Source organism: Homalodisca vitripennis, chromosome 7 (genome assembly GCF_021130785.1).
Source record: "Homalodisca vitripennis isolate AUS2020 chromosome 7, UT_GWSS_2.1, whole genome shotgun sequence".
Taxonomy (NCBI): Eukaryota; Metazoa; Arthropoda; class Insecta; order Hemiptera; family Cicadellidae; genus Homalodisca; species Homalodisca vitripennis.
In genome coordinates this window covers 56452501-56478092 of record NC_060213.1, presented here as the reverse complement: position 1 = coordinate 56478092, position 25592 = coordinate 56452501, and the positions used below count along the sequence as shown (strand labels likewise).

Here is a 25592-nt window from a genome sequence, read left to right as displayed (position 1 = left end):
CAGCATTAGTGGTTTAATTGCTTTTCGGTCGGAATATATTTTTAATTTGTAAGGTAAATTTTTACCACAGCCCTTTAAAACACCATTTATGAAGACAGGAAAATTAGAAAACGTTTTTCATCAATCTACGAAGAGTGGTGCAATTTCCATGAGCATTTCGGAAAGGTTCAGAGAAAAACAGTTGAAGACCAGGTGATATGTTTTTCATTTACAAAAACATTTTATCTCTCCAAGAAAAAAATGTATAAAACCTATAATTTAGTTAATTATATTTAATTCAAAAATATAATTTTTTTGTCGTAAATGAATACAAACTCACCCCCTACATATCACTCCCTGAAACTACAGCACGTATACATAATGAAAAATATTAAATTTTTATCTTTAATCGGTTTTATACGGGCTGATTACAAAATTACTTAAATATTACATTAAATACCTGTATTTCTCGTAGAGTTACCAAGAAATGTCTAGTTTTTCTGTCATTAGCGAAGTTATCTTAATTACTATTAATTTCAAATAAACAAATATTTTCCCAACCAAAAACTGATTGTACCACAATGAAGTAAGTGTTGACTATTATTTATTGACTGCTATTTTTATACAATGATACCAATAAGATCACTTATATATTATAATATTTGATGCTTCAAAATTGTTATCAAAACTACTATTTTATTTATTTGCGTCGTGTTAATGATTTCCTGGAGTCAAGTGTATTCACACCAGCTAGAAATTAAAGCTATTTATTATGACAACTTAAACTCCATAACAAACAAGTATAATTCTTATTACTCGAAAATTTTCAATGTTCAATTTACTTTTGAAATAGCACGATGGAAGGAAATTCTATTTAACTTTGTCATTTTATAATGCCCCACAAAGTAACAGTACACTCTACTGAAGTATTATTGAAATGGCATTTAATAAATCAAAGCGTTTATTCCGTGAAATAATTCTTTTATGACGACTTACTATTTTAAACATTCCAATGTAATTTACCTTCTTATAGTTATTAAATTAGTTGTTCTTAGAAAATTAGATAAAAATATTAGTAGCGAAATATATATATATATATATATATATATATATATATATAATTGGGTAACGTTAATTCTGTGTGGTCATAATTATATAACGCTGCTACTAAAAAATAATTTGTTTTCAATTTAAATTCACGTACATACTTAATGACCTATTTTATATTAATTTAATTTTAAATATTGGTTTATTATAGTTGTCAGAATTTCCTTGAATATATATAGGTTGTAACAAAAAGGTTGGGTTGGTTATATATTTTCAAATTCTAAGCTAAAAATGATGAATATTTTTTCCAATTTCCACTTTGTTTAAAAGCTATACGTAATTTCGTTTTTTTTTTTTTTTTTTTTTTTAATAAAAACAGTTTTATCTTTGTTGTCTTTACGATCATGGCACACACTTGGTAAACGGGTCCATGTCAGAAGGTATTATATTAGTAAAAACACATCGTCAAAAACGTTTAACACTACCATAAATTTAAAAATTACAAAATAGACACGTTTGTTTAAATCAGTTTGCAATTTGAAGTGTTATGAAAATAACTAGCCTACTTATTAGATGTTAAACGTTGAATGGTAAGTTTCGGTGTTCCATTTTAATTACAGTAACAGCTTATTTAAATAACAGCTGTTCAAATACTGTCAAATTATGGGCCATTTAATTTGCATGTGTAATAAGAAACCTTCCATAAAATAGTAATTTTTTAACCGATTTTTACAAATGAGGTTTCCTTGAAAAGTATTTGTATTTGTTTATAAACATCTTTAATTGTGGCATACGGATATAAAAAACTAATTATAAAAAAATCCAATGAAAACGATCAATTTTTACAAGTTTCGTACTATTGTGTTATATATATTTTTAACCCTCCAACTGTTGTTCATCAAATTTTTGATAAACACAACCCAATTATGATTGTTGTTCATCAAAATTTTGATGAACAAACATTCCCTTGCATAATCACTCATTACAGTATATTCCGGCAACGTATCGATTCGATTCATGCACCATTGGATTCGGGGAAAAAAATCCTAAGGGATACTATAGTTTTATTCCTTTTTGTATTGTAGTTGCAATGTACCAAGTTCGTAGTTTGGAACGTAAAAGATGTGACCGCCATGTTGTCGATGCCGTCTGAGTTGTTGATGTGACGAGTCGTGTTTATTAGTAAGTTTTAGTAGGTTTATTTGTGTTTTAGTGTTGTGTTTAGTGTGTGGTGAATTGTTAAATATTGCAGTAGTGCAAATAAATATATTTTAGAATAAATACATTTTTCGAAAATTTTTCGCAAAAAGTTTTGAGTAATGACAAAATGAAACTTTTTTCGGCTCTTCAAAAAAAAAAGTTATAGAATTTATTTTACTACTGCTGTATAGTTTACTTCATTCTGAGTAATAAAATATGCAATATAACATGTATTGAAGTAAAACTGTATTAGTAAAACTTTTATTAGCAAACTCTTACATATACACCCTATTTTCACAATTTATGCGCATCGCTGCTTTTTGTTATATAGTGTTATTATATTTCATAAATTTGTAAAATGCTTATGTGTTTCTGAAACTAGAATAAATTTGACATAAAATGGATATCTCACTTTTATAGTTTTCTTACTATAACTTGGTTTGCTAGGTATGGTCCCCCCAAATTAAAAAAAAAAAAATGTAAATTTTGAATTTCATGGAAAAAAATTTTTAGTCAACATTTTTTTAAGGCCAAATTTAAATACTAATATTATTATATGTTTAATTCTGAACACAAAAATATATACTTCTATATATATTACTTTTAATTTATATTTTAATAAATTTTTTAAAAAACCCTTGCACGAGGATCGAAAACATGCTGCCACTACAGGAAAAAATGACTGCCAGTTGGAGGGTTAATATTCCAGTAATGGTAGAAGTATTTAAGTGTCTTGTTTCGTTATATAGTATTATTTATAATATAAAATATTTTCTTTACAATTGACAAGCTTGAAAGAAGCTCATAAAATATTGACATTACGAAAGAATAAGAAAGAATTTGAACTTGAACTTCAGATATAAATGTTCCATCTAAAAGTATAGCGATATTGAAAGTTCTATACTTTTAGCTTTGATAAGTTGCCTACAGAATACCTTTCCACTAAAATTTAATATTCTATTTTCAAGAACTTTTATTGAAAAGAAGGCCTAATGGAATTAATAATGCTTATGCAAACTATATTATTTATGGAAGTGAAATCTGGAGACATCCTTCCTTATACTGTGCCAAAGAAGGAGCTGTTCACCATAATGCATTTCCGATATCGGATGATAAGACCGTATCCAACCAAACTGACACAGATTTTTATAGCTTCCATACAGCCCTTAATTAGACCCTTCAAAATAATGTTTCGAGAACTCATTTTTACATTTTTCATAGCTATTATTTAAATTATGGAAAAAATAACTTTACGTTTCAGACTTTACTGAACGCTGCGCTGTTGCATTTTTGTCCGTAGAACAAAGCAAAGGATCCTTTTATAAATTTAGATACACATCAACTTTGTCAACGTATTTCGGTTTATATTTCCTTTCCTCTTGATACATCTTAGACATACGATACAATCTGTTGCTGCAAGTCGTCTGTTGGTACCTTACTTCTTGAACATCTACAAGGGAGTTTCAAAATCAACAGTACACTCATTTACTTTTCGCCCTAGGGTTACAAGTGATCCATTATCGCTTATTGTGTGTAATGGTGTTATATTTTTATGATAGTTGTAACAGTTAGAACCATATATATGCACTACTACTCTAAAATTAGTTTCAACCTACATTCTGTTAACGTTTATTTTCCTGTTGACAAATCAAGTGCATATAGGACTTCGACTGAAAACGCCCTTTGAATCCTGTTGGAATTGTATGTGTAAATATGAAATAAACACCCATTAAATAATTACATCTTTTTTGTAATTGATATTGCGTAATATAGACTTCGTTTCAATTCTAAGTAACGAGTGTTATTCCAAACAATTAAAAAATAACAGTTATCAATTAAATTTCAAGTATTATTTGTATCGGCTGTAAATGATTACATTGATCATTAAATGGACAAAAATGTAAGTAATATCATTATGTTAAAAGTTTTAGTACAAGCCAAAAATGGTGTAGCAAACCTCCAAAATTTAATTACTCTCATTCACTTCAAATAAACTTGCTGCCATATAAATTAACCTTCCCTTGACGTTATTAAAATCTAACAGGTCTTTTATTTGTGTGGTGGGATATAAGTGGGTGTAACCCAATCCTTTCGTTGTTTTTTTTTTTGGACACGTGGACGAACTCATCTTTTAGTGGCGTCTTTTTATACGCTCGCACGTCAGTTAAGATAACGAATAGCCCTCTAGATTGTAACCCAAGATAATTATTACTCAATGTTTTAAACGGTATATACGTACGAGCTGACATTTTGTAAGGTTTTCTGCTTTGTATTCTTGATGGAAGAGAGTAGGTTTTAATGGAAAAGAAATTTTTCATACTTCCACATTTAATTTATTTAAAAAGCGCTTTCGCCGGTTAAGGCATTATCAGGTAGATATTGTTTACAGAAAAAACATATGTGTAAAATATAAAAAAACATATGATAAAATAGAATAAAATTTAAAACTAATTGTAAAGACCAAAAACTAATAAATTATAAAAGAATTATGTAGAAAAATATGGTTTGCAATTCATAATTTTGGAATTGATTTCTTCTTTTACTAATGGTATATAAATATCACTGAAATTTACGGAAGGTTGGGAAGTATAATTATCTTTTAAAACTGTCATACATGCACTTTCAATTTTATTTCTTTTAGTCCAGGATGATTCTTTAAAAACTACACTAGATGATTCAAAATTTATATGATGATTTTCCTTTACTGCATGTTCAACTAATTTATATTTTTCAATGTTTTCTTTTTTATAATTATAAATATGTTTTTTTAGCCTAATTTTCACAGGTCTTGATGTTTGGCCGATATACGTCTTGTTGCATCCACAGTCAATTTTATATATCACATTCTTGGTTTCCCGTTGTTTGTTTTTTGGTTTGTTTATAAATTTAACATCCGCACTGTTTTTAAGTCACAAAATATAAGAAGCTACTTATCAAAATTAAAACCGTAAATAAATAAATAATTTTGAATAGTCTTGCCAGTCTTGACGTTCTGTCGTTAAAACCGAAATCTACGAGCATGCCACTGGTAGCATAGTACATGCTTGTAAACGTGCTTTAAAAATCATGGGATTTTAAATTTTAGAAAATAATATTAAACTGTGCCGTCTTTGGTATATACCGTCTTTGAAATTTAATAGCTTAGTGATACCATAAAAGCCTAGAGCCACTGTATTATTACTAAACCAAACATCGGTATTTATTGTGTTTTATTTATTGTGTGATAAATTTATGTCATAATTTGCTAATTAATAAAAGTCAGTGAAAACACATTGGATAGTAGAGTGAAACGCCGCCTACCGCATCAGAATACGACGATCCAGTCAGAAATGGCAGCGCATAATGTACTTCACAATGTGTACCTAAAACAACCCGCCATTTCTGATTGGATAAACCTTTTGAGATGCGGTTTGCGGCATTCAACTCTACTAAGTGAGCTCTTTCAAATGAGGTATCACTCGACCCATGCTTCAATTTAAGATTTCCATGTTTTCCTCTGTGGGCCGTCCCCCCATGGTTGGCATGTCATGGTAATAGCAAGGAAAAATAGTTTACATAGCCATATGAGACTGTGCAAAGTTTATAGATGTTATCTCCTATGGTTTTTAAAATATTAAGCCGTACCCATACTTTTCAAACACCCTGTATAGAGTCAAAAGTTTATCACAATACTTTGAACAAATTGTATACACTTGAATGACATTCAGACACATAAATAATTATTGTTATATCACTGTCAGACAACTAGATACAATGATCGATAGTGGCAACTTTAAGGTTTTGTATTTGATTAGTTAGCACTGTTAACATATATTGACATGTCTCACGGTTAGTTTTAAGTATGTCAAAATAATAAAATTATGTAAGAAATTTATCATTTATATTTAACCCTTTTGATACCCCCCATTTCGATCTCCACCAACAAATGGGGTTGACCATTCTTTCTAAGAGTACATGTCTCAATTGATTTCAACAAAAGTAAGGTAGTGTTCTTGTACAATACAAACTAGCTCTCAGCTCCTAAATTATGTGATGGATTTAGTATTTTGAGACCCCTAAGTGATCGACTCTGTTAGTAGCACAACCTCAATATTTCCAAAACGAATATCTGCTGTACGTAATCTGCTAATAAAAGTCATTGTTAATTAATAGAAAATCAATTAAACTTTGTGAATGTTGATTGAAGCTCCAATTCACCTTCCTTTAGTGCAGCGTCTGGCGGTGTTACAGACTTGACTCCTGAAATCTGGAGTCATGTTCGTCTGAAGAGATCCAAAAACAATTCGGCGACGAAGAAGCTCAAAAAGTATCTCGTTACATCGTTTCGACAGAGACACCAATAGATATAGTGTAATATAGGTGAAGAGATATTCTTATTCTCTAAACATGTGCACTACCGTATTGCACTCTGTTGTGTATCTGATGAGACAGTGAGAGACAATATCTCTTCACCTCTATTGCACATTGTGGTTCATTTCCTTCTTCCCCGTCGCCGACTATTTTTTGGATATTTTCAGACGAAAATAACTCCAAATTTCAGGAGTCAAATCTCTAACAGCGTCAGATTCCAGTCGTTGCTCTAAGAGGAAGATGAATTAGAGCTTAACTTAACATTTACATGGAATCAACCCTTCCCACCATAGGTACTTTATGTGTAGGATTACACTTTGGTTAGACTGTGTACAGTTTTTTTTAGTTTCATTACATGTGGTATACATATATACTCGTTATTCATTACAAGTTAGTATTATTTTTCTCCAATATTCTTGGTTCTTGGCGGAATAATAACCTAATTGTCACGAGTAGTAATTTTCTCTCATGAACTTTGTAGCCGTTCGACAGCTCAATGATTACCACACCTCGCGCGTCTTGTCCGTAAATACAATTTACATTTCCGTATTAAAAATTAGCTCTTTCATGCGAGACATCTATTTTGAATGTAATATAAAGTAAATTTGTAAATATTAAAGTAACTTACCTATGATGACGTTTTATTTACCGGATTAATACAGATATAGTTGTGGCGATGTCTTCTTGACGAGACCACGTTGTCGTGATTATCAGTTGTCTTAATAAATGGCTAATACCGTCGCGATTTTGTTTTAGGTGAGACCAAGTACTTTAAGTTCACCTTTGCGTCCAACGTTGAGTTAATCACCGAGTTCTTGAGACCTAGAATGATTCTTCTTTGAGGGCTACTTGATTCAATCTTCCTTTTAGTGACTACAGTTGCGATTTCGAGCCAAGATGCTGATGTCACGCGTGTGAGTTGACATCGGCGTGAAGGGAAGTAATTTAGGGCTTTATTAAGTGATTAAGTCTGTAGGCAAAATTCCAAAGAACATTGGAACCACCAGGCCCAACCCAAAGATACAATTTTAGTTAATTATTACTCTATTTTGGCAGCAACGTAGCAAGTCATAAATTAATTTTAACATCTAAAAATGGTGCTTGCAGGTTTTATTTGCCGTAATAAAACTTATAAGTAAACTTTGCAATATCGAGTACTTATTACTGCGATCTCAGAGATCTCCAACCCCATGTGTTTCGTCTATTCGGTACTATTTTTGTAACTAAAATAACAGTTGTTTGAATGAGTAAAACGCTCTATGATTTAGGGAAACCTGTATATAAACGTAGATTGATTACATGGAAATGTTATTTCAAACGTATTGGAGGATTAAAAATATAAATATGTAAACAGTGAAGAAATACCAGAATTGAAGCATAGGCTTTATACTATATAACTGTTTTGGGAATTTATCGACATGAAATAAATAAAAAATAAATAAAAATTTATTTGGTGAGTCATTTTTACCAGGCGAAGACTTTGCTAAAAAGCCGATTCTAACACAACCTGGGCACTAACGGCTTAAAGGTGAATTCCGAACCACCACAAAGGGTGGAAACGTAGGCTGCTGTCACCCGTCCAAGCAGCCGACGTGCTTGACGCTGCTTGATTCGGTTATCGTACACGCTACACTGCGCCATTGGCATTTAATGTTTTTGAACATAATTAAGACTTTACTCCCCTCCCCCAAGAACTCCGACAATCCGCTTTCTTCGAATGCAATAGCTAAATACCTTTTAATATTGAGACAACAATATGTGTGTAACACGTTCTCGACATACATTAATGTTAAATACGTTATAGTGAAGTCAATACATAAGAATTTTTATTTAAAAATATTTTTAAATTAGTATTCGTCACATAGAATTATGATATATAGAATATAAGGCTTCACGAGTAAAAAGCATGTATGCCGTATATTAAGATATAAGATAGTACGTCTCTTACGTGCTGAATTAAACGCTCACTTCCGGTATATGTGTGGTGATATGTGTTTGAAAGATTGGCCTGTCTCAGCCAAGAAGCCAAATTCCCGCGAACTGTTTATGTAAGTATTAAATTTTGTGTATAACAATAATTATTAAGCCAAGAACTTCTAGTAAATATTCACCTTAATGAATAATACAGTGAACAATAAATTGATTTCATACCTTATTATTTTCGATACTTCAAGCAAGCATGTCTTCAGTTGCACATGCCTAACCCTTCTGTAGAAGCAATTTTTAGCGAATGGCTCGTTTTAAAGCGAAATAGTTTGTAACACATTGATAAGACGTTTAGAGTTAGTGTTCTATGTCATCCAATAAGCCAAAATCATATCGTGGGGTTTGGTCTAACTTGAAATAACGTGAAGTTACTTATCAGCCGCATAAAGTTAGTGCTTCATGTCACCCAATAAGTCAACATTAAATTGTAATGTTTCATGCAATCTGAAGTGAAGTGATTAAAAGTTTCGGGTTAACGCTTTAGTCGTCAATAAACCAAATTAAAATTATAGAGTTTAATCTAACCTGAAATAATGTGGTAATCCGTTCTTACTTTTTCACATCATCCAAGAAGGTAAAATACAATTTTGGAGTTTGGTGTAACTTGAAATAACGTGAAGTAACTTACCAGCCGCATAGAGTTAGTGCCTTATATCACCCATTAAGGCAAGATTAATTTGTAAAGTTTCATGCAACCTGAAGTGAAGTGATTAAAAGTTTCGGGTTAACGCTTTAGTCGTCAATAAACCAAATTAAAATTATAGAGTTTGATCTAACCTGAAATAATGTGGTAATCCGTTCTGAGTTAGTGTTTCACATCATCCAATAAGCCAAAATCAAACTGTGCACTCACGTCTCAACCTGGGAGTTCTTGATGGTCTACGCTTGTGCTTTGGCTCTCATGAGAGCATCCATAACTCATTCACAACTTACGCTCAGTACTTTAACGACTCAAAATTCAAAGTTCAATAGAAGGGTACAACAAATAAAAATTTCTGAAAAAGTAAGGTTTTTATAACTACCAAACACACTTAGCCCTCTGATCTCCAGGGAAAATCGCCTAGTGTTATACGGAGAGTTAAGATGTATAATTTCAGAAAAAAAAACACTTACCACCAGCCTGAGAGGATTAAGACGAGAGTCGATAGGATGGCAATAATGTTTCATTAGGTAGGAGAGAGCACCGTCAGTTGTAAATAGCTGAAACAATATGGAAAATACATTAAAAAATATTACCTAAAATAACAATTTTTATAGGGCCTACTTAATGAAATGAGTAAAATAAACGCATTTTTGCTGCTGTTGCTTCAAATTTTGTTGGGAGCTTGTAAAACTGGTATTAAAGGTAAGCTTTAGTCTCCAAGTTTTGAAAATCCCATACGTAACCGTATCTAATTTTTAAATATACCACTTTACACTTGGTAACTATATCGTTATATTTTTTAGCAATTTAAAGAAAATAAAAATAAAAGAGTATATAAATATATGTTTGGGGAGGAGGAATAATCTACATTATAATTCGATATATCTAAAGAACCAACCATGGCGACCAGGTAGAAATTGTAGACGACTTGTATGAGGTTATACGGCATCATCGCAAGTTTGAGGTCGAATGCCTTCTTCTTCTCCATGATTTTAGGACCGGCGTAGAGGACGAAGACAAGGTAAGCGGCGACAACACTTACGATGGAAGCCGGGCTGGAGGTGAGTACCCATGAGTCGACAAGGGCATCTGGAATAGTATGAAAAGTATGAAATTAGATTGGGAGAGTTGAGGATGAAACTTTTAAGAAAAGTTGGGAATATCACAGACGATAAGAAATAGTAAACATAAAAAGGTAACTTTAAAAACAGGAGATAACATTTGAAATAAAAAAAAATTAAAAAGACGGACTGAAAAATAAAATGTCTCAAAGCTGAGTAAGTATGAATTAAAACAACGAGAGGATAAGAAAGTATTTAGAGGCGAAGAAAGGAATTGAGAAAACATAAAATTATAAGACCAAACAACAAAATACAAAAGTCAAAGGAAAAAAGTGGAAATATGGAATATATAAACATAATATGAGTGAAAAACGGAAAATAAAAAATATCTTAATTAAAAAGACATGTGCAAAGAGAATTTGAAAATGATATGGTAATAATAAGATAGATGTATAACATACTAGCTGACTCGACCACGCTTCGCTTTGGTTTGGTTATTATAAGTCAACATTATATAAAAAGTATGCATTATTATGTATTTTATTAAATTTAAGTACAATAAATAATAAGTAAGTAGTACAAAGATTCTTTATTGTTTACATATCAATGAAATTTCATTAATCATGTAACTTATGAAAAGGTTGATTCTTACTTCAAACAATTATGTTATTATAATTTACAACTATGACTAGAAATTCAATCAAGCACTATTTGGTGCACAATATTTTTAGTTAATCAGACTTTTGCTAATATAAATAAATTAGATAGTTTACTAACACGTGAGCATGCAACATAATTGCTCATAAGAGAAACATGGATTTTAAAAATCTGTGCCACAAACGCACGTAGTCAGGCTTTCAGATTTGTCTGAAATGTTGATCCCTACTAGATCATTGCCAATGCTAATCTAGTAGGGAACTGAAGACTTTTGAATGATATTGTGGTGTTTGACGGTATCATTGGAATACATGGCATCGAGAAAAGTCCTCCCTTTAATGTTCCAGTCAAAATGGTTGCTTCAATAGAATTTCCGATGGTTATTTTGATTACCAAACGTGTGCCGTTGAATAGTTAGTTGGTCGCGGTTTCGCCTGCAGTTTCGTAGGCTTTGCACGCGTATGAGCACTTAATTATATTTACTTCGCCAATGTTGAGTTTGTCTTGTTGCCGTGACCAAGAAAATCTGTGAAAAAGTGTATGTTTATGTTTTTTGTTCTATAGTTAAATTTTCCTGGTTTCCTGATCAAGAATATATATATGTATTTTTGGACAGAGAAGCCTACTTCTGTCAAAAGGCAACTAAGATGGGTTTCATAACATACAAGTATGTAACATTACGTATATGGTAAAAGTTAGATGGTAACTTTGTCTTTAAATCATCATTACAGTACTAACGAAGTACTGCCTACTTAACATTTGATAATATGTACAGTTTAAAGTATATTTTTTATTAAACTTGTTAATTTTCTTATCTGAAAATTTTCTTACTCTATGCTAAACAGCGGTCGCAGAAAAGATTGATATAAGAAGTGACGTTACTATAAAGCTTACTCTATAGTATATAGTATAAGCTTACTCTATACTTACATTTATAGTACTTGTAAGACTATAAATGTAAAGGAATTGAAAATTGTGGTTAAATTAATTAAACATGATGACACTGAACAGCTGATTGCATTTAACAGGTTCTAAAAGTGAATCCATCTCTTTATCTATAAAATCCTTACATCCATGATAAAAATATAGTTTTATTAATCGAGATAAAATTATCCTATATTTTAAGTTAGACCAAACAATGTATATCTACAAAATTTCATTGAAATTGGTTCAGTGGTTTTGGAGAACGAAAATCGTGACACAGAATTATTATGTATAGAGGTATATATATATAATATATATATATATATATATATATATATATATATATATACATACATACATATATACATATATATAAATCAAAAGGAAATATAAGTGTAGATTGAAGGAAACGACTGGAAAGTGAAGAAGGAATTGTAAAATAAAAATTAATTTTTGTACAACAAGAATCCCGTCAGGCGTACTCACATTTTTAAGGCTAAAGCAATCAAAATTAGTTTTATTTACACCAATAACTTAAAATTCCTTAAGGAATTTCACAATTTTAATTTTAACTAGCACCTTCCAGAGTGTAACGTCAATTAAGACATTCAAAGAACTAATTACTTGATTTCAGCAAACACGGAAGAAAGAAAAGGTCAACTAATAAAGCAGAAGCGAACTGATGTTGACGCGAACTTCTAGGATTAATTAAAGCTCATCCAACGTTGTTATTACGTTGGCGGCTATTAAAAATTTCAATTATGTTACGCGACGAAATGAACACCTGTTGTGGTACAACACGCTGCTGCCAGATTGCAGCAGTGTTCCAGTTTGCTGAGGACTATAATAAACCGCAAGCACCGGTTATATACGTCAGTCGGTATAAACAACACATTATGTGTTCTCTGTGGTACAATAATTATGGTTAAATCTCTCAACTCTGTTCTATTAAACAACAGCCAAGTTAATATATCTAGTTATCCTGCTCTACAATGTGTGAAATGTGTCGGAACGCTTTAATCAGTATTTTATGATTAAACTCATCGTAGAAACTATTTGCTCATTGATGGTTTAATAATTTAAAAGTATGAAACTACCCTTCAAATAATACCCTTCACCACGTTTGGAAATTTAATATTGATAACAAACACTATATTATAAAAAATCACACTTTTAATAAGTTACTGTTGCATAATATTTAAAATTAATAAATATTGCTTATTATTTGACATATTCCAATAATTATTGTGTATAGAGACTTTGGATTTACATAGTGGGCCATTTAAAATCCATGCGAGTGCTCTAATTGAGAACAAAACCCTTCTGCGCTTATAGTTAATTTTTCGTATTTATCAGATATTCCCTTTTGACGTGACTGTCAAATCAGAATAAAATCAAGAGCTGAAATATGTTCATAAATAAAAAAATATTAATCCATCCAAATGTAATGTTCAATCATGTTTGAGATTTCTCTTGAGTATTTTAAAGTTGCAAGAGCTAATATCTTCAAATTTCGTTCTTGAAGGTAAACAGTCTTAAAGTTCAGAGCCACCAAAATTCACTCCTTTTATGTAAGTTTTATATACATGTATTTTTGGAAATTGTTTTATTTAGTAAGAGAAACCCTTAATTTGGCTAATTATTCAAAATTGTTATTTACTATCAGAAATATATATTTGGACAAAAAAGTTAATCTTAAAATGTTGGAGATTCTTCATAAAAAACAGTGATATTTCTGTAGTCTGATCTAACTTGGTAAACAAATCCAAAATGAAAATTTGTGTGAATGAGCAATTAAGCTTGCTATCCAAAAATTGAGAGTAAGTAAAGCAAATTTACCTTCGTACAAAACTTGAGTGACAGAACGAAGAGTGCCGTTGTATGTGAAGTTGTCCATGACCACGTTCATTTCTTCCCTGGATGTACCTGCAGAACACACACATGTGTTAAGAATTGTGCGTATGTGATTATATTTACGAGTTCAGAATAACAATTTGAGTAGGGCTTCAAAACTTATATTTTCAAAATTTGACAAACATACAGCTACTCATTAGGATAATTTTGTTTGTCTGCCTCAGTAGATAATGGAGCACGTTTGCCGTTATGGCGATTATTGTGCAAATTTGTAAAAGTAATCTTCATATAATTAAAGCAAGGTAATATCTGTAGAAGAGGAAAAGTCCATAATATGATATTAACTGGTAACAATTTCCTGTAAAATGTTTAGATAACTCCCGATATCTTTGTTTTTATACTGTGAAATATAAACCATTATTTCATTGAAAAGAAACATATTTTCTTAAGGCCCTCCAAGTTCTGAGCACAAAAACAGTAAGCATTTACTAATTAGTTATGGATTTAAAAATTTGGTATGTACATTGTCATCGACAGTGTCTTTTAATTTAGAGTCCAAAATCTTAACCTAAGCCTGTTACAGTAAGAATGAACTTATATATTCTTATTATGTTCGTTACACCAAATTCAGCAACATAATTTTCATTATGCTACATAGTATTCAGCCACCGTGATACTTTAATTAATAAAGAAAATGATTGCTTTATAGATCGAAAACAGATATTGTGCTAAGTGTGTTATGGGCCAACAAAGCTTCTAATGTCATTTTTTTAGCTAGAAGGAAATATTAATTTATGGTATCAATGTTACTTCCCGTCTTTCCCCTCCAGAAAGTTACTTTCCGCTAGTAAGACGCAAATGTATATAATAGAAGGTTACTTTCCGCCTGCCATACAATAATTTATACTCCATTACGTTACCTTCCACATGTACCACAAACACTTCCTCTCAAGAAGGTTAATTTTTATTTTATAAATAAGATACATACATATTTACCTTCCGGATAATTACTTAATTATTTCCGGATAATACTTGTTCAATCTTAAGATTAGGCTATCATCTCAATAACACCGTTAGATCGTAGCGTCAATATTCGTAGTATAGGAACCGGAAACAAATTTGAATTGTATAAGCACACAACCTTTTTTCCTCCATATCGATAGAGGGATATTCACTGAGGTAAAACAATCGATAGATTAGCCCTGTTATTTTAGGGAGAGTATAAAAAGGGTTACAAATATGAAACGATACATTTGTCTTGGGTTGTATTTTTCCTAGCTTGACACACTTAAAACTGAACGGATCAGACACAACTAAGAGTTGTATCGCCGTCAGACGACATAAATCGAATGTAACTCGCTACTTAATGATCTCTATATGGTTGGCTGACGCAAATTTACCACTTATTTACGCATCTGATGGTTGATTTGAAGTGTGTAAAGCTAAGAAAAATATGAGCCGATTAAAAGTGTTCATTTCATACTTTCATACTTTTAACCTTTTGACGTGACAACGTCTTAAATTAGGTTGCGGCTCGGAGTCACTCATGAAAAAGTGTAACGCCCGGTAACGTTACGATGCCCGTCCAGTGGGTCCGCCGCACGGGATCCGCACGGGATAAAGGAGATAACTGTGGGTCCGCCGCACGGGATCCGCACGGGATAAAGGAGATAACTATGTTTATTCGTGAAAATGTGGAGTGCTTAGATTCGTCATTTACAACAACTACAACAATAAAGGTAAATAATTGTACACTGATATTTCATTATCGTAAACTATGATTGATTGATTAATTGTTAGATTGACACAAAAGTTGAGAAACTGAGTTTATAGGTTATGTCATACTATTGACAAATGTTGATAGTGTTAAGTAAATTATTAGTTTAAATCACTCTGCAATCAATCGTAATTCAGTCGATTGAGAAGAAACAGCGCGTATTGCTAGTCAAACATTTAAAATAACAAATTATAACCTCTAACCTGTCATAACAGTGCGACCAAACAAACGAACTAAACCGACCAATCACCACGCGCGGAGTTAGAATTTAACTGTGTTTAGCAAGAATTTCAAATTCCAATTTTAGTAAATGTTTTATTCAACTTTACCATTTACAATAACAAATTTTAATTAATTTCAAATTATGTACAATGTTTTAGTAAACAAAATATATTTCTATAGTTAAAATTTGTGTAATTCTTATTTTCATTCAATTCCTTGTTCCTATTGTGCAATTTAATAATATTCATATCAATAAATATTCTACCGAGAAAAAGACGTTGTCACGTAGAAATCTTCGCCCGTAAAACCGACTTTACAGGCAACCATAATTTTTTTTGATACCTGCCCATTTAGACATCTACCAAACCTAGCGCAATTGATGATCGATTTCTTTACTAAGAAACATTTATCTATCGATTTCTGGAATATCCAGGCCGTGTCCTGATACACATTAACTATCGACTCTTGGGTTAAAATATAACTTTAGAATAACTTTTAGTAATATCGACTCTTAAGAGCCGACTATTTTAGGACGATCTTGAGGTTTTAAACCATAAGAGTAATGTTAAACTTCAAGCACATTTATAATCTCGCGTTTGAACGCAGATTACTTGGAGAGTCTCATTTAAGAGATATAATTAATACGCATGCAAACGCCTTCTAGCACTTTGTAAAGTGTATATTTTTAAGTAAAAAACAAATGGTTTCTAAAAAACAATGAAAAAATTCAACCGCATTTGGATACACATTAAATATGTACTTAAAATGAGCCATATCCCATAACTAAGGACGTAAAAGTGTTTGTAACACTGCTCTTATGAGAGTAGAACCAAGATTAACGCCAGTAGAGCTGGCTCTTGACTATGCTTATGTTCACACAAGTTGACGTCATTTACATAATATGGTTTACTTGCCTCCAACCGTAGCCGAGCGGAATGTTCAAGTAATGTCTTTTATATGGGTACTTCCCGCCCGGCGGATGGTAAAGTAACTACTCCTGGGTTATTCAAATGACAACAAAAGATTTCTTTGAGTACTGCACTGGCTGGTGAAAAAAGTCATTACGACCTTTTAAAGACGTACCGTACAATTAATGTTGTGTTGCAGTGCAAGTACAGGAAATGTCCGGTACAGGGTCCTGTGAGTACAGAAAACACACAAGGTCGAGTAATGTGCAAGGTTCTTAGTAGTTATTCTCTATAAAAGCAATGTATACGTTGTTAGCATTTATTTTAAATACGAAATTATAAAAAATAATTTTTGATAATACAATTATTAATTTGCACTAATGCCGTATGTGCTTTATAAACCACCTAAAGAGTTGATTTATGGCTGGTTCATTACGTTCCCATTAAAACTACACTGGTAAATAGCAGTGCCACTTAAATCTAGGCAACACTCGTATGGATGTCCAGAAGCGGCACATCACTAAATGAAAATGTAAAGATATCGGAAAGGTAGTTGATAGGTCTAAACTACTGCGGAAGTTGATGTATACACAAGGGCCTCTGCTCAATTTGACAACAGCTAATAAAAAAGTGATGGTCTCCCCTATTGAAAGGTGACATGATCGAGATATCATGCCAGCAACTCTTCCTCAAGTATCTCTACAGGAGGTTACCCCATCGCTCCCTTACCCATCCTGAATGTCCTGTCACTTCGGAAGCAGCCCGAAGGTCTTTTTAGGCCTAAGTGTAATGAGCGGTTTCTCAGCTTCTTTTCTTAGGAAAACATAAAATGTGTTTTATAAACCACAAAGGGCGAGTAACATCTCTCATGTCCATAATGATTTTCCACTATGTACAGCAAACCAGCTGCTTTCTTTTTTCAACATTGCCAGCATCATATACATAAATAGAGGTAACCAGGATAAAATAGGAAAGGGATAATAGGAGAAGGGGTATTAAAAGTTTATTCTTGGTTGATTGAACAGTATCCCACAAGAGCGAAGGGTTGAAGGATAATAAATCCAGCGCAACCCTTTGAGGTCTGGTACTCATTTTTCGCACTTCCTGAAATTCATATGGTTACCACGGAGATACCTAGTCATAAATTCAAAGTAGTCAGGATGCCAGTCCTAAATTCACAAGAACTTACATGACCATAGGTCGTTCTAACTGATAAAGTACCATAAGAAGACGATACTTTTTATCTCAAAATTGTGAATCTGATATAGCCAGGCCAATAACCTCTATGTTTAGATGCAGAGGTGAAAGACAGTTAAATACCTGAATTTTTGCTAGCATTCAGCCTTTTATAGTCTACATTAGAAATTTTAAAAATTAATCTTAACAGCTGTTCTTCGAAGACAAAATACGTTAAATTGTTTAACAAAACTTTTTTACTTCGGGGGTTTTATATCTTTTAAACTTTCAAGATGGTTTCCGATCGATCTTTAAATACATGATTAAAACGCCTTTATTATTAGCGTTAACCAGTTAACACCGATTTACCAAACAACTGAAATATGAAACAAATAATGTTTAAAGACTAATAAAATACATGTAATGTTTATACTAGAGTTACTAGTTTATCCCTGATGTTGAGATGGATCAGTAATATTTTCTTCACGTAAAACTTGGAACAGTGTAAGTTATGCGCGTGGTATAGAGGGGGTGGATCAAAATGAAAAAAAAAAAAAAAAAAAAAAAAAACATCTATCGAACTGTATTATACCAGTATAATTCATTTTATTTAATACGTTATATATATTAAAAGAATTTATGAAAATCTAATCACAGTCAGTACGGCAGTTCTGTCCGGCAGATTTCCTTCATTTTGGTTTTAAATGAAAGGTATTTGTTTATAGCAGTATTACAAGTCAATTAGCTTTGGTATTTTTTACGTTTTACTCAAACATATTTTCCTTATATACATTTCTTTTGAGGATCTGAAACGTTCTGTTACCATTTCTTTTTCAATTTCTCCGTTGTTAGTGGGCCTGCATACTGCGTTTTTATTTAAGAATTCTCAGTAAAATGTGCGATTTTTTCTAAGCTACTGATAACTCAAATAGGTTGAGACTGAGGAAAGTTAGACCTAGCATACATTCGACCTAACTTTTTGGTTTTTTAAAAGCATTTTTAAAGTCATGAAGCCATTGTCAGATGTACATTAGGCATCTCAAAAGAGGTTTGTTAACATTCAGTATCAGCTACAGGTTTGTTTAGATTCAGATTATTTTAACCTGTTCATCTGAGTTTAATGTAGCTGTTGGTCTTGCCACTTATATTTATATAAATTGAATATATTATACTAGTATATATATATACTAGTATAATACTTGATATATATACATATATATATACTTGATATATATCTATTTCTTTAGTAGCTTTAAAAGTGTTGTGAGTATTTTGTACTTTGAATTATGGGTCTTGGAAGGAAAACTAAAGACGCTCGCAGGAATAATGAAAAACGAAAATTGCAGAGAAAAGGAACTAATTTAATGACATGCAGTCATTTAACCACAAGAAAAAGACAAGTCTCTGATAATGCTGATTTGATTACACCTGATCCATCTAAAAGAAGACGACTGGTAACTCCACCAGCTAATCCTAATTTAATGACGTGTGGTTCTTCAACAATCAACAATTTTGAAGCGATTCCCATTATGGGTGATGGAAACATGGTTTTTCGGGCAATCTCTCATTATTTATTTTGAACTGAAAATAGACACCATGAGGTACGTTTGACTGATATTGACCACATTGCCACACCACAAGTGGTGTGCATTTAAAAATTGTATTGTTGGGGATGAAACATATGAAAAGTATTAAAAATGCTACTGATCATAAAGTGTAATGAGCTTCAATGGCCAGTTTGCGGGACATGCTGAACCTCAGAGTGAGCTATTTACAAATGGTTTGTTTAGAGTTTATCAGAAAAATGGTGAAATAATTGCTAATTATTGGGTTCTGGAGGGACTATATGACTTGCTATTCTCTGGAAACCGAGATAATGGGCATTATAGTAGTGTCCTGAAGGATAGTTCTAAAACACCTATGAGGGAAACACTTGATATAAGTTCTGTGGGTGTTGATCCTGACATTAAGAGGACTGAAGGAAAGGCCTCCGTGAGACAAAGGCCAAAGCACAAAAAGAGCGAGATAGCAGAGTATTTAGGAGTATTAAGAAGTTTAAATTTGCTTCAAGGTGTGTAGTTTCTGAATCTACTTATGCCAGCCTTACTCTGTAGGTGGCCTCGAGGGAGTTTCTCAGTATTGCTCAGCATTATATTTCAAACCTGAGAATAATATAGCTAGAAAGATCACTCTACGTTGCTATGATGGAGAAATCAAACTTCCACCTTCTACTACACTTGAAGAAATGAAATAGTTATTCTCTGGTAACAATGAAAGATCTAAAAATTTCAGAGACAATCATTTGGTGCAAAAGTTGATTTACCACCTAACTATGGTCCTTACTCCTTTCGATGGTTTATCACGGAAATTCTCCATTACATTCTGACGATTCCCAAAGTATTCCGTATGGTCAGTTATATATTCTTGATTCTGCCAAAAGTAATGAAATGAGAATGTCACATGACGCTAACAAAGGTTTGGTCAAATAGACACCTACCAACTTGAGTGATCTGCTTAGTAAATCAATCCTTATGTCCTTTAATACAAAACTATGTATCAGAAACTTGATAGGGAAAAAGCCCTTGTACTTAAAGAAAATAGTTCGCCAATAAATTTTCTGATACGATTTTACCATGAACCATCTGCAGATCAGCGGCGTTATAATGGTCCTACTACTTCTGAAATTACTCCAGTGTTTGAAACTGCTGATGGACGATCTCCTTCTCATAAAATTGCGTGCAAGAATTACAATATTGTGCAATATAAATATATTTTTCAAAGTAACATTTTTAAGGGTTTAGAACTAAAATGTTTCAAGATGGCGGCAGTGCCCAGTTTTGAAAATATGGAATAATATACGTGCGGTACGAGTGAACGAGGTAACTAAAATGTTTAAAGATGGCGACCGTGCCCAGTTTTGAAAATATGGAATAATATACGTGCGGTACGAGTGAACGAGGTAACTAAAATGTTTCAAGATGGCGATCGTGCCCAGTTTTTAAAAATATGAAATAATATACGTGCGGTACGAGTGAACGAGGTAACTAAAATGTTTAAAGATGGCGACCGTGCCCAGTTTTGAAAAATATGAAATAATACACGTGCGGTACAAGTGAACGAGGTAACTACCGTAATTTGTCACTGATTGGAACCAAATCCGATGCGATCGTATTCAATATCCCTGAACGAGTTTTAATCTCCATTCAATTTAAAGTTTCATTTTGCCTCGTTTTTATGAAACTGTGAAATAATTGTCCCAATTACTGTACCATACAGACTATCCGTTTAGTTATTGAAAATTGGCTGCTTTTTAGATCATTATAACATTTTTATCTGTAGAATGACAAAGAATAGATTAAGATATAGTTTTTGAAAAGCTCGAAATGTTTAAAACCAAAATTTGGGGTTATTGGCGGAACGTTAGTGAAGCTATCATTCGAGAGTCTACAGAAATTTAATTTCTGTCTGTCTGTCTCCAAGATATCTTGGGAAGGAACTGATCTACAGATTTGAAATTTTCATGACGGTTCATTTCTATATAGGCAATTTTGGTTTTGACGATGTCCATCCATGGGATTTTCCTAGGGGTACTTGAGCCTATCGCTGGTACGATTGCTCTTTTGACTGCCAGGGGATGTACATAAAATTGTCTCTATGAATGTCTGTCTGTCCGTCCACAGGACGTCACGAGAATGAAATGAGCCATAGACTTGCAACTTTGCGAAACTATTACGTGACACATTGTGTGGCGGACTCCTATCTTGTAATATAATGTTTTAAGATGATCCATTCGTTTTGAAGAAAACAAAATTAACGTAACAGCTAAAAAGCCTTGTAACAATTGATAGCTGCGAATAAAAAGCGATTTTATGGGGTTTTCGAGCTTTTCTAATGGCTATATTACTGGAACCTTGCACAAGGTTAGTCGCAGCAACATTGTTATGTTAACATAACCTTCAAAACATGCAAATTGAAATATGCATCTTCATCAGGTGTTTCTAGATGCAGCCGCGTATACAATGTTTCTTTCCTCCGACCACGCCGGATGAGACTTTTTTAAAATTATAATTGTTATAGTATGATAATTTTTTAACTACTTGCATCGATATAGATCTGCAGGTATGGCCTCGCTCTGTGCACAGGATGTCCGTTGTTAAATAATTTCATCCGTACCTTGCTAATCACCAGTAGTGTTGTTAAATACGGTAATGATATATTGCTTCGCTAAGCATCAGCTAATATCTTGTAGAGTTGGCTAAATTTAATTTCTGTCTTTCTGTTTGCACGGTATCCGGAAACGAACTGACCTGTAGACTTGAAGTTGTCCATGAAAGTTAATTTTTACAAGAATGAGTTCTATGATGCGCCAATTTCGTATGAACTTCTTTTTTATATGATTGTCTTTCCGTCTGCCAGCAGGAAATTTCGAGAATAAAAGGAATTAAACATTTGATATTTTGTATTGCACCCTCGGTGAAGCTTGTTACGATACATGATGTGGAGTACTTTTGCCTAGTCTTATTTAGTAGTTTTGTTGAATGCAAATTATTATTATTTATTATTGCGTAACTCTACAATAATTGAATCCAAATGATACAAAAACAGTGAGATGAAGTTTTATAACAAGTAGCTCATGGAACTCTTAAATTTGCTCCGTATTTGTAATAAAACAAGAAAGTAAGACTATTGTAACCAACCTAAAAGTTGTTTTAATTTAGTAGCCGATTTGTACTGTATAAGTACACAACCTGTATTTCAGCCACGCTAATTTTGGGGGAGGTCTAAATCAAAGGGTACCAAAAGGGTTAAAATTATTACATAACATCTTTTTCTCAAATTATAATTCTTTTAGTTTGATACAATTGACCCATTGTCAGATACATTAATAAATGTTAGATAAGCGTCAGCTAGTAGTTATACCATCGTCAGACAACATGATAAAGTGACTCGAAGTCACCACTATATATGGTTATATATATATATATATATATATATATATATATATATATATATATATATGACGGTTGGCGTTAAGCTATACAATATTATCTAAGAAAAAAAACATCTTTTCATATTTCCCTTTTGATACCTTCTCATTTTGACTTCCACCAAAACTAGTGCGCCTGACAACTGATTCTTTTTTCCCTGATATGCCCTTATCGTTAATAAAACTAGATTGTACAAACAATATAATGCAAATCGGATGTGGGTCCTTGACCACTAGCTATGTTCAAGATGAATTAACCAGTTATTCATACATTCCTTTAAGATTATTTCTCTAAAGATAGGAAAATATACTTTCAAGGTAGTAATTTTATAAATTTTTAATTTTTATCAATAAAAAGAGCTAAGAAATTTTGCAGTATTATATTTATTAAAGAGAATATCAGGGTTTTATGGAATTACGTGTTTTTAATGAATACGATTTGAAGAAACAACATTTTTATATAATTAAATTCCAATAATTTTATTTCGATATTATTTATAACAAAATTATATTTTTACGATTAAAAATATGTGATTACCTCTGGGCATCGTTAAAATGCATTATATATAAAAAGCATATATTATCTTAAGTTGTTTTTCTGTTTGGTTGATTTTGAAATGTCCCCAATTATTATTTTAAATGTGTAAATCTTCCGTGGTAACGATTAAAATTGCTCATATATTTTCTGTCCTAAGACTGGGCCAACAAATTTGTAAATTATTAGAAAAACAACTCTACAGAATACCGAATGTGTATTTTTTGATTTTATTAAGTCTAATAGACTTAAAAAAAGGGACTAATCGATGTAGTAGGCTGTACTACGAACAAGATTATCTGGCATGCGGGACCAAAGTTCTGGATTATCAGAATTACGTTATCAGAATTAGAATTGGTGCTCTAAATACCAAAATGGCATTAGCTTCCTTACCATTAAGAATTAATTACATTCTAAGGCTACATATAATAGCACAGGCTCATCGTAGGCACCCCTGTGTGTGCATACGGTCATGGTGTGCATAATGCCGTTGCTTAGTTGTTAAATTTTAAGTTATAAAATGTCTAACTTTGCCAGGCGAAGTTAGTGCCTTCTCTATCACAACCTGAGGGCCATCGGTTTGTGACTTCCGAACTACCAGGCATGGCGGGACAGGCGGGCTGCTTGCAAGGAAAGGATCGCTCAGCAGTCACCCAAGCAACAACCAAGCTAAACTCTCTTGCCATAACCGTCGTACCCACTACACTACACTGTGCCATTGGCAATTTTTAGAGACCGATACTACTGGAAGCAAGTGTTTTATGGCGAACGTCCACCTTATCAGAGATTTCGATTATCCGAAATAGTTTTGGTCCATCAATTTTGGATAATCACGTCGCTAGTGGAATAAGAATGTAATGGACTGGGCCTGCGGCGCCACACAAACATGTTTGTCTTGCGTAGCTTGGATACGCTGATTGTCTATACCCGGATTTGGTTAACGCTTTTGTCGCCCACTGAACAATAATCGTGTCAACACGCACGCGTAATGGACTGGGCCTGCGGCGCCACACAAACATGTTTGTCTTGCGTAGCTTGGATACACGCCACTGAACAATAATCGTAACGCGTAATGGACTGGGCCTGCGGCGCCACTTGCGTAGCTTGGATACGCTGATTGTCTATACCCGGATTTGGTTAACTTAATGTCTAATGGACTGCTGCGGCGCCACACAAACATGTTTGTCTTGCGTAGCTTGGATACGGATTGTCTATACCCGCTGTATCGTGTCAACACGCACGCGTATTTGTTTTGTCTTGCGTAGCTTGGATACGCTGATTGTCTATACCCGTAACGCTTTTGTCGCCACTGAACAATAATCGTGTCAACACGCACGCGTAATGGACTGGGCCTGCGGCGCCTCACACAAACATGTTTGTCTTGCGTAGCTTGGATACGCTGATTGTCTATACCCGGATTTGGTTAACGCTTTTGTCGCCCACTGAACAATAATCGTGTCAACACGCACGCGTAATGGACTGGGCCTGCGGCGCCACACAAACATGTTTGTCTTGCGTAGCTTGGATACGCTGATTGTCTATACCCGGATTTGGTTAACGCTTTTGTCGCCCACTGAACAATAATCGTGTCAACACGCACGCGTAATGGACTGGGCCTGCGGCGCCACACAAACATGTTTGTCTTGCGTAGCTTGGATACGCTGATTGTCTATACCCGGATTTGGTTAACGCTTTTGTCGCCCACTGAACAATAATCGTGTCAACACGCACGCGTAATGGACTGGGCCTGCGGCGCCACACAAACATGTTTGTCTTGCGTAGCTTGGATACGCTGATTGTCTATACCCGGATTTGGTTAACGCTTTTGTCGCCCACTGAACAATAATCGTGTCAACACGCACGCGTAATGGACTGGGCCTGCGGCGCCACACAAACATGTTTGTCTTGCGTAGCTTGGATACGCTGATTGTCTATACCCGGATTTGGTTAACGCTTTTGTCGCCCACTGAACAATAACCGTGTCAATACGCACGCATGACCACAATTATGTTGTCGGATATTAATAGGCCTATCACTCAAAGGACTGGAAAAAATTCTTTCTGTCTGTCTGTCTACACGATATCACGAGAACTAACTGACATATTGACTTGAAATTTTGCACTAGGCTTAATTTTCATACGAGCAACACTGAGTTCGATGGTACATATGGGATTTGGCTGAGCGTTAGCGAACAGTTTTCCATTTGTCTTATTTGTAACCATTATGACAACGGGAAAATTGAGGAAAAAATAAATGTATAAACAAACTACGAGAACATGAGACCAT

At 33.2% G+C, this 25592-nt stretch overlaps 1 protein-coding gene across 1 annotated transcript in view; it reads right to left on the bottom strand.

Moving 5' to 3' along the window:
• Positions 1 to 25592, bottom strand: part of LOC124365827 (elongation of very long chain fatty acids protein 7-like) — an 89233-nt gene that overhangs the window by 22739 nt on the left and 40902 nt on the right. Inside the window, exons 2-4 of the mRNA XM_046821876.1 lie at positions 13687 to 13773; positions 10104 to 10294; positions 9676 to 9762 (exon numbers count right to left, since the gene is read on the bottom strand). Of these exons, the coding sequence (XP_046677832.1) occupies positions 9676 to 9762; positions 10104 to 10294; positions 13687 to 13756 (348 nt within the window). The 5' untranslated portion in view covers positions 13757 to 13773. The remainder of the gene's footprint in view (positions 1 to 9675; positions 9763 to 10103; positions 10295 to 13686; positions 13774 to 25592) is intronic.